At 48.3% G+C, this 18,300-nt stretch overlaps 1 protein-coding gene across 7 annotated transcripts in view; it reads right to left on the bottom strand.

Annotated features, from left to right (window-relative positions):
- Cep250 (centrosomal protein 250) overlaps window positions 1-16,019 on the bottom strand; it is a 46,393-nt gene extending 30,374 nt beyond the window's left edge. For 3 of the 7 annotated variants that reach the window (XM_076570992.1, XM_076570995.1, XM_076570996.1), the window contains exons 1-11: window positions 15,898-16,014; window positions 9,113-9,395; window positions 7,585-7,641; window positions 6,618-6,700; window positions 6,196-6,361; window positions 5,365-5,471; window positions 4,927-5,178; window positions 2,839-2,935; window positions 1,651-1,758; window positions 1,032-1,190; window positions 425-603 (exon numbers count right to left, since the gene is read on the bottom strand). In XM_076570992.1, coding sequence (XP_076427107.1) covers window positions 425-603; window positions 1,032-1,190; window positions 1,651-1,758; window positions 2,839-2,935; window positions 4,927-5,178; window positions 5,365-5,471; window positions 6,196-6,361; window positions 6,618-6,700; window positions 7,585-7,641; window positions 9,113-9,295 — 1,391 coding nt within the window. In that variant the 5' untranslated portion in view covers window positions 9,296-9,395; window positions 15,898-16,014. The other 4 variants (XM_076570993.1, XM_006988261.4, XM_076570994.1 and 1 more) reach the window with 4 other exon arrangements.
- Between the last annotated feature and the right edge of the window lie 2,281 nt (window positions 16,020-18,300).

The following is an 18,300-nucleotide window of genomic DNA, read 5'->3' as shown; positions in this document are numbered from 1 at the left end:
ATGGATCCCGGACAACAGGAAGAGTCAATCAACTACAGGACAGTGATGGGTAAGTGGCTAACTGAGGACTAAAACCAGACACTGGAGAACTGAGACTGTAGCTCAGTCCTAAGAGTGCTTTCCTAACAAGGCTAAGGTTCTGGGTTTGATCCCCAGCCCTACAAACCCATAAGTAAAACAAGATACAGAGCAAAACAAACTGTTGAAGGCTTTGCTTTCCTTTAAAAGACCAAAACTAGCTGGGCGGTGGTGGCACACGCCTTTAATCCCAGCACTCGGGAGGCAGAGGCAGGTGGATCTCTGTGAGTTCGAGGCCAGCCTGGGCTACAGAGTGAGTTCCAGGAAAGGTGCAAAGCTACACAGAGAAACCCTGTCTCGAAAAAACCAGACATGGAAGGTAAGGGCAAGCAGCCTGTCCACTCACTTGCTGAGAGAGTCCACCGCTCCCTGAAGGTCCGCCGTCTGCCCGGCCAGAGCGTCCCGCTCCCCCGTGAGTGTGTGCAGCCGTTCCCTCAGGGCTCTGCCCTCCTCCTCCCACTGATCATGCCGCTGCTGCAAGGAGCTCATGGCCTCCTGGCAGCCCGAGAGCTGCTGCCTGAGGTCCTGCGGAAGGAGAGCCACAGAGTGATGTGAAGAGCAAGAAGCCAAAGCCAAAGGAACGGCTCCAAGGCAAGCTGAGAGCCGAAATGTGGCCAAGGGAGATGTCCAGGAATCAGGGGTTATTGGGGTCTATAGCTCTAGAGTCTTGAAGCCATCTTCAGACGTAGTGGCAGAAGGGACAGTCAGGGCCGCTTGGAGCTGGGAACATTTACACTCTGCCAGGACTCTGCTTAGCGACACTCAAAGATACATACATGCAATTGGTGTGGAGGATATACACGCCTGTAAGCCGCAAGCACCGCTGGGCAAACAGAGAAATTCATGTGCAACTGAACACATCCTGACTGGCTAGCTGAAGGGGATACTCCAGCCTAGAGACGTGCCTGGGGGTGCCCATCCTGGGGCTGAGGAGCAGCTCCGGGGCTTCTCACCTGCACAGCCTGCTGTCTCCGAGTCAGCACTGAACGCACCAGGGTAAGAGCCTTGTCTGGGTCCTGGGGATCAAACGGGGAGAAGCCACTACAGTCCAAATGCAATGAGCTCTCCTGGTCTGAGCTTTGGGTCCCAGAGTCCTCTTCTTCCACTGAGGCCTGAAATGCAACCCTGTGTCACCGAGAGACTTGCACTAGAGTGAAGAACCTGAAGGACTCCTTCACAGGTCCTACCCCTAGGGCAGGGACAGGGACGGCAACCTGAGAGCAAGACAAGACTGGTCCCTTCAACTCCTCATGTTTGGTCACCCAAGTATAGTCAGCAATGAGGCTAGAACTCTCTCTGGGGCAGTTAAGTGAGGGAAAGGGAAGAAAATGCCACTGCGATGACAAAGACGGAATTCAGCCTATGGCCTGAGAACCTCAGCAAGCAACACGACAGGGCGGCTGCCCACTCCAGTGCCGGGACGTGATGCTTACCTACACTCTGGGGTCCCGATCTTCACGTGCACCGAGAGAACCTATCCTTACATGACCCTCAGGCCAACCTCAGCCTAGAAATCAAGGCCCTGAGAGGAGCCAGAGAGGAGGGGCCTGTCGTTACAGGACGGGAGCTCACCAGTGCCTGGGTTATGTCCTTGAGCACATGCTGCAAGGTCAACCTCTCCTCTTGGGCAGTCCTGCTCAGAGATGCCTCCTGTTCCATTAACTCTGCGTGGTTGGTCTCCTGGTAAGGGACAGAACAGGGCCTAAGCACCAAACTCTCCAAAGAGAATTCAGCGTTCTTGTCCCCAAATCAATCAAAGACATATTCTACTCTGTCGACCATCCTGTCCCAAGGAGTCTGGAACAATGTAACATGGCAACAAAAGGCTCAGAATAGATGATTAAAAACCGAAATGACTGCCCCGTTCTATCAGCAGTGAAAACTACGGCAGCCTCGGAAAACCAGAACTCTTTGCAATCCAACATCACTCATTTTAAGTCACTTGAGCCCTGTGGATGTCTGCATTGGCAAATTCCTGACAAAAGGGAATTAAAGGGGCACAAGTCTGCTTTCTAGTGGACTCCAACCTAGATGAGAGTAGGGTGCACTTGTGGATAGGGGTTCAGCAGTTACCAGAAGTCAATGACCGAAAACAGAATCAAGCCAGGGGTTCTGCCATCCCATCTTGGAGAGTCACTTCTGTGACATCCCTGACAGATGTTTAAGTCAGTGAGCACAGCTGGATTCTTTCATAAGACACACGCTGTTCAAGTGATCGCTCCAGCTTGAGTCAAAACCCACTACCTCATCTAGAACTTCTACCACTGCGGACAGCTCTACCCTGGCAGACATTAAACCGGCCAACTCGCTTTTCCCCATCAACTCTACTTTCGGAGATGTGAGGGCAGCCAGCCTCTCCTCCTCACATCCTTTCTTCTCCAGACTAAGCACTGCTGTACTTCTCAGCTGTCTCCCCAGAACCTTCCCGACACCTTGCTCAATCCCGCCCCTTTAGCTTTCCTTAGGGTCTCACGTAGCTCACACTGGCCTCAAAGTCACCCTCTCAGACAAGGCCACATCTCATATATGTCATTGTAATGTCCCCAGGAGTTCAGTCAGGGTAGTGGACAGTTATTATTATTATTTTATTGACCAGGTAAATGAACGAGTTAACTAATTTTCAGATTCAGCGAAAGTTTACTTTTCAGCTTTGGAGGATTTCATCAAGGACCATTTAACTGGTTCCATTCACTACTTGTCCATGAACAAGGAACCTGTTAACCCACTCCGGGTTCCTCTGTAACACAGAGGGTCACATACCAGGATCTCCACTGTTTCCCTTAGAGCCTTTACCATCTTTTCATAGTCTTCATTTTGCTTCTGAGACTGGGTCAGCAAAGCAGAGAGCTCTGTCACTCTAAGGAAAAAAGCACAGCACTGTCTCCTGGATAGCCCGAGGACATGGACAGAGCCACACAACAGCACACCTCAGCCCCCACATGGACACCCCACTGCAGCTCCCAGAATCCCTTGGGTATGCCCAGTCCTTCGCACTCCCTGAATAACATGTGAGTCTATCGTCTTGATCTGGAGGGGAAAGCCAAAGCCACTCAGACACATGCAGGATTTACCACATCTCAAGACCGGAACGCGGGTCTGTGGGCCCGAGAGCTGGAGGAAAGCCCTGGCCCAGGCCCTTCCAGGCCTCGCTTGATTGTGAAGTCAAGCACCCTGAAGCCAATAAGAACATCAGAATTGCCACCACAGGGGACAGTCCCAAGGTCCCTCCAGCCCAAAGTTTTGACTCTGATAGGGAAAAAGGACAGATGACTTGGGAGACAATACAGCTAACGATGTCCAGCAAAAAGCCCAACAGCTATATCATTTAACAGCACATCTCGGAGCTTTGTGGGTAGTATTACAAGCATGGCTTTCTTTCCTCTTTCGTTATTTAGGGGCAGCATCTGAGTATGTAGCCAGTCTTGCCTGAAATTCTCTATGTAGTCCAGGATGACCTTGAACTAGAAATCCTCTGCCTCAGCCTCCTGAGTACTAGGATCATAGGCATGAGCCATGACACCTGACTAACAAGTATTTCTTAAATTAATGTTACCTAGGAGTCTTTATTTATTTATTTATTTATTCATTCACTCACTTATTTATTCATTTTTGAGGCCAGCTCTCACTACATAGTCTTGTCTGGTCTAGAACTTGCTGTGTAGACCAGGATGACCTTGAACTCACAGAGTTCAAGCCTGCTTCTAACTCCAAAGAGCTGGGATTAAAAGTGACAACCACAAGTCAGGCAGTGTTGGCCTTTAATCCCAAGCAGTGGGGAGGCAGAGGTAGGCAGATCTCTGAGTTCAAGGCCAGCCTGGTCTACAGAGTGAGTTCCAGGACAGCCAGGACTACACAGAGAAACACTGTCTTGAAAAAAATAAAATAAAATAACAACAACAAAAGTGATGACTACCACACCTGGCTAAAAGAAAAATTTAAGCCTTAATAATGTTATTATGAATCACCTCTGGGGACCTAGATCACCGTATTGTCTTTTATTTAAATATTGTATCATTCAACAAATAATTATCTGTTATATGAGAGATACAGCACAAAACAATAAACACAAACTTACTAAGATATGATCTTTGTTCTTCATGTTTCCAAACGCAAAAGGAAAACTTATGTATACCACCAATAGGGAAGGACAGAACCCTAGCATGACACACAGACTTTGCCTTGATAGTCAGTGGTACTCTGCCCATGTCTTCCCTTCTTATTATTTTAAAAATCCCATCTTATTATAATCCAGAAGTGAAAACAGCCAAGGTGGGATACAGCTCAATGGCAGAATGTTTGACTAGCATATGTAAGGTCCTGAATTCAATCCCCAGCACAGCAAAAACAAATAAGCCTCCCCCACCACCACCACCACCAGGAGGGAGGGATACAGAGAAACAGAGTAATTAAAGAGATACAGCAAGATTAGTGCTGTAACGTGCAAGTCAATAACTCAGGACTATAAGCTACTGAAGTCAGACAAGTCACAGAAGAGGGGACATGTGAACTCCACCTTAAAGGGCAAGGCAGAGGGAAGGAGGGAGGCATTCCAGGCTAAGGCCAGCACACGAAGACAGAAGTGAGGAAGAGTATGGCTGGGAGGAGACTGCTGCTGACAGAGACCAGCTAGCTACACAAACTATTGGGAAAGAGCCTGAGTTGCAAGGAGCCAGAGGGGCAGTGACAGACCCCACCTGAGACCCTGGGTTCCTAACTGGACTCAGAGGTCATGTTTCCTTTTCCTCTTAGGGTGGAGGTGTTCTTGACATCTTTTCTGCCCACCCACAACTTTCTAGGGGAGTCAGCTTTCTCTCAGTAAGTTCTTCCTGGGACCGCGGGTCACCTCACCGGTCCTGGAGCTCGGCCTTCTCCAGATCCCCCTGACTCCTCAGCTGTATTAATTCCTGGCTCTTTTCGTGGGCTTCCTTCTCCAGCGCCTGCGTCTTAGCCACCAGCAGCAGCAGCTGGGCGGGCTCACTCTCCTCCGATCTCCCAGATCCAGTGGATTCACGAGACTGGGCTCTCACGGTCAGGCGCAGACAACATGTCAGCAGGGACCCCGAGAGCCTGGCGTGCTCAGCCTTCAGCTCTGTCAGGTCTCTGAATACAGGAAGGAAGATGGAAGACTCTAAGGAACCAAGGACGAGAGCTTGGCCATAAGGCCAGGAAGCCTAAGAGGCAGCCTGAGAAGATCTGTATCCAGGAAATCTCCCTCCCAGCCACTATCTGCAGTTCCTCTTCTCCAGACCAGCAGGAGTGAACCTCTCTTCTCATGCCCATACTGACCTGTCAGTAGCAGACTTCATTTTCAGGAAGTGACGTCGGAAGGTCACCACCTCACGCCACAGACTGAGAAGACGGCCATGTTCGCCTTTCAAATAGCCCTTGAAGAACTGTATTCAGAAAGCCAAGTCATACCTGAGGGCAGGGGACCTTGCAGCAACACAAGAGTCCTGACTCCCCATGGCTGCTGGGTGAGGGTGAAGGAGGAAAGACTTCCAGCAGAGAGCTTACAAATGGGTGTCTATATTCAGGTTATACTGAAGGGTTTAATGAAGTTGGCAGTGAGGTTCAAGAGGCCAAAGGGCCCTGGGCGAAAAGTCGCCTTCCACTTGGCCAGATCTGAAAACCACATGCAGTGGCTGCTTGGCAAATGGGAGTTATTACGGTAGACGGGACAATTGGGTGATCTGTACATGCCCATCACTCAGACCCAGCACCATGCAGAGGTTCAGGAAACATCTGCTGTCTATAGCTGTGACTGGAAATCTTCCAGGGCCCATAACTATGTTTTCTCCTCCATTTAATCCAGCAGCTACCTTCTTGGCATCTAGCTATGCGGACCTCCAGACAAAGGCAAACAGCACATTTTCAGATCCATTTGAAACCAAGGCTAGTCACTTGGGCAGGAGTTGAGCGGTACACCACCTGCCAGCAAAGCCTAGACTAGGCAGGACCAAGAAAAAGCTGAAACAGGGCACAGCTGTCAGCCTGGGCGGGGCTGATCTGAGGCAGGAACAATGACGGATCAGTTTCCACCCTGGTCCACAAGTTAACCCTCTGCAGCACTGCCCAGAACAGCGCCCAGAGTGCACACTCCACTCCTGGTCTTCATACCTCCTGCTCCATCCGCCACTGGCTCTCCTTCCTCATTAACTCGTCCCGGGCCCGACTCCAGTCCACTGTCAGTTTTTCCACATCTTCCTGAAGGGCTTTATTCACCACATCAGCTTTCTCCATGTGCAGCCGAAGCTCCGTGTTCACCTCCACTAGGCTCTCACACCTGTACTGGGAATCGGTAAGAGCAAGTGCAAAATAAAGGTCTGCTCCCACCCTCGGACCTCCTGGGAGAAAGATAGTGAGCAGGACTCGGAGGACTGGAGCCGGCTTGGTCCTCTCCTTCCCTCCCTCTTTTTGCTTTCTGCCTGCCTTCCGTTACCCACATGCCCAGCACTCTCCCCACATGTTCACTCTTGGAACAGAAGTTTCCCATCCGCCCTCTTCCCGACCACTCAGGTCGGAAAGCTGGGGTCCATCACCTCTGCTGCTCCTCCTCCAGCCGGATCAGCAGCTGTTCCAGGTTTGGCTCTTCTACACTTTCCCACCGCTGAGGGACCAGTCCCTTAGGAGACAGAGACAGGCCTTAGAACACTGCACAAAAACAGCACCCAGGACAATTCCCTCATGCCTCCTTCGACAGCAGCCCACTTTCTTTTTTATTCTTTCTCTTGGGAGCAATTTGCTTCTTTTCTTGGTCACTGTCGTGAAAGCAAACCCTTTCTCCAAAAGTGAACCAATCACCTCTCCCAAAAGATGGCATTTAGTTTAGGGGAAACGGCACCGAACCTGGGCAATGCAGGCCGCATCTTTCAGTAGGGCCCTGGCTTCTATCACACTAATCTGGGACTTGAGGAAGTCACCCATCATCTCTAGACCACAAAACGAAGGTGGCTGCCGTCTCCTCAGCCGTCTCCTCAGAGAGTATGCAAAGTAAGAGACATAGAGTACAAACGCCTAGTGGTACCCTGGTCTGCACAGAAGGTGCTCAACACTTTCTGCTTCTTCCCTCTGAGAACTTCTCTGAGGGAAGGAGGAGGTGCTAAGGGAGCTGGAACAAAGAAAGACAAAAGGGTCTTTCAAAGCCCGCCCTACCCAGGCAACAAATACAGCCCTCTACTGCAGCCATGCTCGGGGGCATGCAGAGCTGCACATCTTCCTGACGTATAAACACTGACACCTGCTGGACGAGAAATGAATTTCCCCTCCAATTCCACATGCCCATTCTACTACTCCAAGTGCCCAGAAACTGCGTTTATAAACGGAAAACCATGGGGTGGAATCCCTCAGGTCAAGGATCTCTAGAAGACCTTACTGGTAGCTCTTTGGAGCTGAAGACAGAGGAGCTCCTACTGAACACCCTGTATGAGCCCAGCCCTCCTTGACGCCATATAAAGCCAAGCAAGTATATCTGAAGGGCTCAGAAGTCCAGAACTCAATCTCACGTACTCCGGTGGCTTCTAAGCGCTTCTCCAGCTCCTGGCACCAGCTCCGGTACTGTAAAACCTAAAGCAAAGAGAGCAGGCCCTGAGCATAGCTCCGCTTGCCTGAACAACACAACCAAAGGCTCCAGGGATCTGGGGAAATCTGCTGTGAACATGGGAAGCGGTGCTGATGGGGAAGTAAGGCCACAGCATCCTAAGAGCGGCTCCATAGGAAAGCACTTGCTGTGCAAGCATTGGGACCCAAATCCAGACCCCAGAACCCAAGGACAGCCAGACAGGTAGTGTGTGCCTGCAGTCCAGCACTCCTACAGACAGACAGACAGGAGGCAGACAGGAGCATCCCCAAAGCTCACTGCTACTTCACCTGAGGCATACGGTGGCAAACAAAAGGAGACCCTATCTCAAAACACACACACACACATACACACACACACACACACACACACACACACACACACACACACACACACACCAAACAAACAAAAAACCAATGTGGTGGAGGCTGAAGACAGAGATCGGTGCTTAAAAGGAGGACCCAAATTTGGTTCCTAGCACCCAGCACCCAGCAAGGCTCACAACTGTCTGTAACTCCAGCTGCCCTCTGAGGGCACCAACACACATGGTACACAGTTACACAGACATATACACACAATACACAAGATAAAACTTAAAAAGTAGGGTGGAAAGTGGTAGAAGAGGATACTCAACATTGACCTCTGGTCTCCCTATTCATACTCACAGTTTACATGCATGCGAACGCGCGCACACACACACACACACACACACACACACACGCACACGCACACGCACTCACACATTTTTCTATATCCCCTGTGTATTGGGTTTGAGCTTAGTTCTAGACTAGCAGTTCTCATCCTGTATGTTGAGACCCCTTGAGAGGGTTGAATAACTCTTTCACAGAGGTTGCCTAAGACCATCAGAAAACACAAATATTTATATTATGATTCTTTTTTTTTTTTTTTTTTTTTTGGTTTTTCGAGACAAGGTTTCTCTGTGCAGCTTTGCACCTTTCCTGGAACTCGCTTTGGAGACCAGGCTGGCCTTGAACTCACAGAGATTCACTTGGCTCTGCCTCCCGAGTGCTGGGATTAAAGGCGTGTGCCACCGCCGCCCGGCTACATTATGATTCATAACAGTAGCAAAATTACAGTTATGAAATAGCAACGAAAATAGCTTTATGGTCGGGGGTCATTAAAACATGAGGAACTGTATTAAAGGGCTGCAGCATTAGGAAGGTTGAGAACCACTGTTCTAGACTAAGAGAACAAATCTAGACAACTAATTTAACTATTGTGAATGTCGTATGTGGAGGGAACATAATCCATACTTCGAGGAGCAGTTGTGACCATCGGAGGAGAGGCGATGGTTGAAAGTGGACTATGTGGGCCAGCCTCACCAGGATGTTTGGTCCATCCCCTCCATGGTCTCTCCTCCCCCAGCCCTTATCCTGCTCTAGCACTCAACCGGGGTGGGGTTTCTTCTTCCCTTCCCCAGAGGGGCATCCGCCTCACCTTCGCCTGCAGCTTCCTCACAAGGGTTGCTTGCCTCTTCTGGGCCTCTTGGGAGTTCTTCAGCTTCCGCCAAGAGGCAGCCTGGTTCTCCGCCATCTGCTGCTGCAATGCCAACACCTGCTCCTCCAGCACTAGCTGCAAAGACTGGGGCTTCATGTTCAACCCAGGGCTTCCTGTCTCCATGGGAGCATCAGAGAACAAATCCACAGTTCCTATGTGGCTAGAGGTTGCTTGCAGCAGCGAGTCTACCCATTGATCTCTGTGTCTTAGACCTCCTCTTGAGCTAGGGACCAAAACATACAACAACATTTAAAAGGCTAGGTTTCTCAAATTTACTCAGCAAACATTTATTAAGTGGCGTGAATCTGGCTGAATGAAGTAAATCGGTTCCTTTATTACAGGACTCCTCAGAACTTTCTTTTTTAATGTTTATTTTTATGTGTGTGAGTGTTTTTGCTAGAATGCACGTATATGCATCATGTGTGTGCCTGGTGCCTGAAAAGTCCCAAAAGAACATCAAATACTCAGGAAGTGGAATTACAGATGGTTGTGAGCTACCATGTGGTTGCTGGGAACTGAACCTGTGTCCTCTGCAAGAACAGTAAATGGCCTTAACCAATGACCATCTCTCCAGTCCCCTCTTTAGAGCTTTGAAAAGACCAGAATGGACCCTAACCTCAAAAAGGAGCTATGATGAGCACGCCACAGGGCTCCTGCTTCCAGGCGTGCCTTTGGGAGTCTGCACTAAACTAAGAACCCCTGCTGTGCCATGCACCGCTCTGCCTGGGACATGACTCAGCAACCTGTGGAAGAAATCACGAAAGTATTTAATACAGTCTGGCATGTGCACAAGCAGAAGTTTCTAGAACCCCAAACCTTTTCCATGTACCAAAATACGATCCATATGATTCAGTCTACCTCCTATCCTGCCCACCCAGCTGAAGCCTTCAAGACTTCAAATTGTTACAGCTATACGTGTGCATATGTGCGCCTGCGCACACTCGCAGTCTTTCGCTCACATACACATTCACCTATATTCAAAGATATGTGTTCTAACGTCTACATTACCTTTCTCCTTTTTTTTCTCTGGGGATTCTCTGAGTAGCCCTGGCTGTCCTTTGTAGACCAGGCTGGCCTTGAACATTGAGATCCACCTGTCTCTGCCTCCCAAGAGCTAGGCTTAAGGGTTTGCACCACCACCATCCAGCTATCTACGTTACATTTTACCATCAGCATTTGTCTGTCTTTGCTACCAATGCTGAGTGCCTCAAAGGCAAGAGCTGTCTAATTCATTTTGGTCGTTAGTAAATTGTCAGTAATACATACTAAAGAGACCTGTGTGGGCCCTGCTCCTGGCAGACCTCACAACCTTAGTCCTGAGGTAATAAATTAGTGGCCTGCAGGTTCTTTCTTTCTTTTTCTTCTTTCTTTAGTTCAAGTTTCACATAGCCCAGGCAGGCCTGGAACTTGTATGTAGCTAAGGATGACTTCAAACTCCCAAGTCTCCTGCCTCTACCTCCCAAGTGTTGTGATTATAGGTGTGTGCTGCCGTTCCATAAACATTTCAAGAATTCAAAAACAGATACCAACATTCACGATTGAAAGAATAATGCACATGTAAATATGCTTTTCTGGCTCTTCTAAACAACCAGGCTACCTACTAACCAACAAGGCAGTGACCCAAGGTCTCCTGCCTCTGCAACATGTAAAGACTGAGGGCCCCAGGGTTCAGCTTTGAATCTCTCTACACTTATTTCCTAAGTAACACACACAAATAGCTCCACCAGCCAAACTGGAGAGTTCTGAGTTCAAGTGCAAGACCCTGACTCAACATATCAGGTGGAAAGAGATCAAGGAAGACACCCAACATTAATCTTTGCCCCCACAAGTGAACACAGATACACATTTGCACATACACCACACACATAAAACATGAACAGAAAAAGAAAAGAAAAAACCTCACCAAACTATGATCATCACCACCACCACCACCAAAAATTAAAGAGAGCCTAAATTGGTCATGGTGGCACAGGCCTACAGCTTGGGCACTTAGGAGATCAAGGCAGAAGGATCTGGTGTTTAAAAGTCATTTTCAGGGCTGGAAAGATGGCTCAGAGGTTAAGAGCACTGGCTGCTCTTCCAGAGGTCATGAGTTCAATTCCCAGCAACCACATGGTGGCTCACAAACATCTATAATGAGACCTGGTGCCCTCTTCTGGAGTGCAGGCAATACATGCAGGCAGAACACTGCATACATAATAAATAAATACATCTTCAAAAAAAAAAAAGTCATTTTCAGTTACTCAGTGAATTCAAGGTTAGCCTGGTTGCATGAAATCCTGTCTAAAAATAAAAAAGGGAAACCAAACTTTCTCTTTGAGTGTCGTATGGAATAACGTAGAAATGACTAGCTCCAGACAGTTGGCTCAGCAGTTAAGAGCACTTGATGCTCTTGCAGAGGACCAGCATTCAGTTCTCAGCCCCCAGATGGTGGCTCACAATCATCTGCAACTCCAGTTCCAGGGGCTCTGACCTCTGAGGATATACATGTAGTGCACATACATACATACATACATACATACATACATGCATGCAGGCAAAACATCCATACGCATAATAAAATAAATCTTTTAAAAATGTTGAAGTAGAAATGTCTTCTGAGACAAGGTCACAAAAGGTTCTTGGGCTTGTTGCTTGCTTACTCTCTCTGCACAATGTCTCTGGAGAAATACCTGCTCTATCCCGAGGACACACAAGTACCTGTGCGGAGGCCCAGGAGAAAGCATTGGGACTCTGCCAACAGCCTGTGAGTGAGGCCTCTTGGAAGCAGATCTTCCAGCGCCCGGTGGAAACCTTCAGATCGCTGTTGGCCTTGCCTGAGCCTCTTAAGCCAGAAACACCAGCTAATCTGCTCCAAATGTCTGATCCACGAGGGTGTGAGACAATAAACAACCGCTATTTAAAAGTAAACTTGGGAGCGTTCCTTGTACAGTAATGTAGCTGGAGTATGGCCGAAGCTTCCTAGGTGTTAGTGGTACTTCCTGAATTTTGTTTTCTTTTTTCTCAACAGAACAGTTAGTCCTTTTAAAACAAGAACAGGGCTGTTGAGGTAGCTCAGGGAGTAAAAGCACTTGCTGCCATCCTGATGGCCTGAGTTCAGTCCTCAGAACCCAGAGTGGAAAGAGAGAATTGCCTCATCAAAGCTGTCCCCTAACCTCTGCCTGTGAACTGCAGCGCGCGTGCACGCGTGTGAGCACACACACACACACACACACACACACACACACACACACACACACAAAACAAACAAACAAATAAAACATAAATAGCCAGGCATGGTGGTGGGACATGCCTAAAATTCCAGCACTTGTGAGGCTGAAGCAGAAGGACTGCTACAAGTTAGAGTCTTCCATAGACAACGTAGTAAGTTCAAATGCAGCCTGGGCTACATACAGAGACTCTGTCTCAAAACAGAAACCCCCACATCCTAGATAACAGCCAACTACAGCTAAAGAAAATCTTTATAATCGCCCACAGAGTCCTAATTGACCCATCTTAGGCAAATGGATGAATCCTATTTCATCTCCCCTTTGCCTCTCCCCTAGCCACATAGCCAGCAATCCCCATGTGCACTGGAACACAGCAAGAACCACACTCATTTGTGGGCCACATGATTTGCTCTAACCAGGTTTCTGATCAAATGTCACTTTTTTTAGTAAGTTGTACCATGTAAAGTACCATCACTCTAGACATATGCACTGGCATTTCTATCTGTCTCTAATTATTATGTGTAACGACTTACCAAACTGTAAATCCCACCAGTACAAAAATACTGTTTTATGTTTGTCTGAGATGGTGTCTTGCTTCGGTGGCTTAGGCTGGTCTAGAACCTGTGAATCCAGTTTCTGCCTTCCAAGTATTTAGATCACAAATGTGCACCACCACCCCAGCTAACATCACTTTATTAAATGTTGTATTCAAGCTCCTAAAATAGACCTGGTATATATGAAGAGCCCATTAAATCTGACTGGCTGATATATACCATTAAGTAACATGATCCCTATGCACACCAATAGCTTTATAAAATGTTGGCAGTTCCATAACCATTCATAAGGCAAAAGTGTGCACAGTGCTTCACCCTTACAATAATCAGCTGCAACCTTCATTATCAAACACACACACACACACACACACACACACACACACACACACACATACACACACACACACACAAACCTTTGGGGTATTGGGGTATTAGGATTACTGTCTCAACTGGCATGGTGGCTCATGCCTTTTATCCCAGCACTTAGGGGGAGAGGCAGGAGAATCTCTGTGAGTTCAAGACCAGCCTGGTCTACAAAATGAGTTCCAAGACAGCCAGAGCTGTGACACAGAGAAACCTTGTCTTCAAACAAACAAACAAACACAAAAAAACAAAAACAGCCAGGCAGTGGTGGCGCATGCCTTTAATCCCAGCACTCAGGAAACAGAGGCAGGCAGATCTCTGTGAGTTTGAGGCCAGCCTGGGCTACAGAGTGAGTTCCAGGACAGACTCCAAAGCTACACAGAGAAACCCTGTCTTGAAAAACCAAAACAACAACAAAAAAATTACTGTCCTCATTTTACAATGAAATCAAGAAAACTAAGATTTGGGGCCCCATGGTTAGGAACACTTGTTCTTGCAGAAGAGCTGGGTTTTGTTTTCATGAGAGTGATTCACAACCATCTGCAAGTCCAGTTCCAGCAGGTTCTAGGGTCTCTTCTGACTCTGCTGGCACCTGGCACACAGACGGTGCACATACATACATGTAGGCAAAGCACTCGTACATGTAAAATAAAAATAACAAAATCCTAAGGCAGGAAAAAAAAAAGAAAGAACAAAGGAAAATTAGCATTCAAAAAATGTTAGTGTAAGCTGGACATCGTGGCCCGTGTCTTTAATCCCAGCACTCGGCAGGCAGAAGCAGGTGGATCTCTGAGTTGGAGGCCAGCCTGGTCTACAGAGTGAGTTCTAGGACAGCCAGGGCTACCCAGAGAGACCTTGTCTAAAAACAACAACAACAAAACTAAGAAAAATAACACGAAATACAGACATGTAAAAGAGGTAGCTCTCCTGTTAGGAGCCCACATTGCTCTTGCGGAGGATCCAAATCAGTTCTCATCACCCAGTCTAGGCTGCTAACAGCGGCTTCTAACTCCAGCCCTGGCTCTAAGCCTCTGACCCCTGCATGCATGTGTGCCTGCCCTCCTCCCATAATTAAAAACAATTTTTTTAAGTGGAAGGGGAAAGGGAGCATGGCTTAGCAGGTAAGAAGCGGCCGGATGCTTCGAGTGTGTCCCACAGGAAGGTGGAAGGGAGCACCAACTCCCCCAAGCGGTCTTCTGGCCTCCATGTGTACACCACGGCACAACCCCCCCATCACACACACAACTAGTTCGTGGCAAAGTAGAAACCAAATTCGAATCTGATGCCAAATTCTATGCTCATTTCATTAGCTGTCAAAGTCAGAAACTGAAACCACAGCCCTGTGGAGCATTTCCTAATGGGGTATGACATAATGGCATCCAGGCCTGAAGCTTTCTGAGGTAAAAGGAGCAAAACCAGGTCGACCGTCCCTGGAAGAACACGAGGAGCAGGTGTACCCATAGGACAACCCAGATCTGGCCTTGATTTTTGTTATGCTTACTATGAATTTGGTAACATCAATTCTCCTTTATAAGCTTTCTCAAGGTCTGGCCTGGACACACAAGACCTGAAATCTCAGTTTCTTGGGAGGCCAAGACAAGTGGACACCAAGTTCAAATCTAGCCTTGGTAAATTAATTGGTAAGACCTTGTCTCCAAATAAAAAAGTAAAAAGAGGGCTTGGGATTAGTTCAGCGGTAGAACACTGACGAGTATGAATAAGACCCTGGGTTCAATTCCCATTACAAAAAATAAAATAAAAATTAAAAAAAGCCCTTTTAGTAAAATTTGAATTGTATCCCTGGCCACCATATCTTACAGGCTAATGTATAAACAGCAACGCAAAGACAAGCTGGTTAAGTCATCAATCATATACACGGGGCAGATTCTAGTTATCGTAGAACTTGATTTATGAGTGCTTATTTCTTCAGGCATAAAATGTGGACATATGGAACCCACATCATAGATCGCTGCGTGCATCAAGGGGCCACTGCAGGTAATGCATTTAGTAGACCTGTCATCTTGAAACTATTCAGTAACTTTATTATTTACTGCTATCATCATGGGACATAGAGTTGAAAAAAAGACATGACTTCAAATGTACAAGCCCAGAACATGAGCGAGGGGAAGAACACTGACTTGGGCAAAGATCTCAAAAACCAAGAATCGAGATTAGCTGAGCCTGGAGCAGGCCTCTAAGAAAGATCTTGAACAAGTGAAGGAGTGATCTTTGAGTTGGATCCTGAAGAATGAGAAATCTGAGGATGGAGCAGCGGGCTGGGACCGGACTTTTAAGGGGCAGATCCGCGGGGGCACAGGGGGCTGCAAGCTCTGGGGGGAGCACGAAGTGAGATCTGCAGGGAGCGCAGCGTCTTAGCGGGCCAGCCCTGGCTCGGGCTGTGGGCCACCCTGGTGTGAAGTTCTCCGGAGCCGTGGCTGCAGCAGGGAGCGCAGGCGGGCAGGCCGGGACCCCCTAGGACGGGTGCCAGCCCCTCTCCGGGCCCGGAGCTCCTCCCGGGAAATGGCGAGATCCCCGCGGGCGCGCGGGCTCTGGGCCTCGGACCGTTACACTCGGCACCTCCCGCCTGCCCTCGACCCACCTCACCAGCGCCGGGTCCCGGGATTCCTGAAGTGCTCCTCAGCAACCGCAGAAGCTACACAGCACCCTGCAGGCCAGGCCCCGCCCCCCGAACTCCCGCCCTTTCGTGGGGGGCCGCCCCCCCCCCCGGAGCCGAGCGCCGGGAGCCAGCGCGCGGAGGCGGGGCCTTCGCCATATTAGGTACTGGCAGCCAACTTCTTAGAGCGACCCAGAAGGAAAGGAGGCTTAGAGTGAGACACACGCTTGCGCTCCAAAAATGGACACAGCCACAGTCTCTGAGTTCTAGCACTGAACGTTCTGAGGGGAGAAGAAACACTCGCTCTCCATCTTCCGCCTCTGGCTTCAGAGTTAAATAATGCGCATGCGTAAAACCAAGGCCTGGGTGCACCTGCGCACTGTGGCACCCACAAAGCCGAGTGTGGTTAACTGCGTGAGCGTTTAGTTGCGATTGAATCTGGGCGAACGACTACTTCATAGTCTCAACTTTCCGTCTTTCCCGATCCTGCACGCGGCCTCAGGCAACAAAACATCCACAAACAACTTAGTGTCCTTTGGAATACTCGGTCCTCCACAAGCCTTTGCACAGTATTACTTTTTGAATGCTTTACATGCCAGGAGGGCTACAGTTTGTCCAGTTATGACTACCTCTATACGACTACTTTCCGCTGTAAAAGGGGAGTTATTTTCATAATATATTGTACATATATTATTAACGCTTTTTCTTTTTCTTTTTAAGTTTTTTTAAACATTTGTTTTATGTTTATGAGTGCTCGATCTGCATGTACACCTTTATACCAGAAGAGGGCATCAGATCCACTGGAGATGGTTTTGAGCCACCTTGTGGTTGCTGGGAATTGAACTCAGGACCTCTGGAAAAGCAGCCAGTGCTCTTAACCGCTGATCCATCTCTCCAGCACTTAACACATTTTCTTAGCGTTGAAATTCCATTTGTCTGACCCTGGTTGTCTGGTTATCTCTAGTTTTAGCACAGGCAGAGGACAAACAGACAAAACAACAACAAAGAAATGGAACTTAGATTCCATCCCTGAAGATTCAGTACACCAAGCGTGAAGCCAGGAATCTCATTATTGCAAATACCCACAGATGATTTTGCTCTGTGGGTATTACATGAGATTGAGCTCCATGAGGATACAGGGAACTTCTTGAACATCTCTGACTCTAGCATCCAATCTAGCATCTAGCAACCATCCAAGGGCTGGTACAAAACAGATACTCAGCCAGTGCTCAGTGAACCAGTGTATAGGTTGTGTGTACACACGAGAACCAGTCACCTGGGTCATGATGGCGCATGCTTAACACAACACTCGGAGGCAGAGGCTGAGGCTGGGGCTGAGGCTGAGGCAGAGACAGAGGCAGAGGCAGAGGCAGAGGCAGAGGCAGAGGCAGAGGCAGAGGCAGAGAGGCAGAGAGGCAGAGGCAGAGAGGCAGAGGCAGGAGGCAGAGGGGGCAGAGGAGGCAGAGGCAGAGGCAGAGGCAGATCTCTGAGTTGGAGGCCAGCTCTACAGAGTGAGTTCCAGGACAGCCAGGGCTACACAGAGAAAGCCTGTCTTGAAAAACAGAGAGTGGGGAGGAGAAAGAGTTAAGACACAAAGGGAATTTGGGAATGGAGTACTTTGTTCAGCACCTCATAGCTTTTTATGGGACTGGAGGGATTTGATCTGAACTAAGGTCCGTGCTTGGGGAGCAAGCATTCTTATCCTCTGAGCCATCTATTTAGATCTCTTATATAAAAACCTTTTTGTTTGTTTGTTTGTCTTTCTGGGTAACCCTGGCTGTCCTGAAACTCACCCTGTAGTCCAGGCTGGCCTCAAACTCTGGGATCCACCTGCCTCTGCCTCCTGGATACTGGGATTAAAGGCATGTGCTCACACTGCCCATCTCAGCCTGATTTATTACATTAAATTAAAAACACACCTCTTTTGTGTGTATATGTGTGTGAATGCACACATGTGAAGGCCAGAGAAGACATTGCAGGAGTTGGTTCTCTCCTTTCAGTCTGTGGGTTCCAGAGAGCAAGCTGAGGTCATCCGGCTCTGTGTCTTTATCTTTAAATGTCTTTATCTGCTGAGCTATCTTGCAGGTCCTTGAATGGTTACTTTGGGGGTGAGGTGGAGTAGCAAAAAAAGTGAGTGGTTCTGAAAAACAAGCTATCTAGAGCAGGAAGAAGAAACATCTCCAGACCCTAGAGAAGGAGCTGCAAAGAATCAGTGGTGAGGACTCAGCCCGGGAAAACAATTCCACAAGCTCTGTGCGAGGATGTTCTCTGTTTCTCTGTTACCGTATTTGGAACAAAGAAAAACCAACCAACCTAAATGTCAGACATCCCGATCTTTTCTGCCTCTAGGCCTTTTTACATATTTTGTCCTCTTCCTAATCTGCTCTT

This window comes from Peromyscus maniculatus, chromosome 4, assembly GCF_049852395.1.
Source record: "Peromyscus maniculatus bairdii isolate BWxNUB_F1_BW_parent chromosome 4, HU_Pman_BW_mat_3.1, whole genome shotgun sequence".
NCBI lineage: Eukaryota > Metazoa > Chordata > Mammalia > Rodentia > Cricetidae > Peromyscus > Peromyscus maniculatus.
This window is presented reverse-complemented; position numbering and strand designations above follow the sequence as displayed.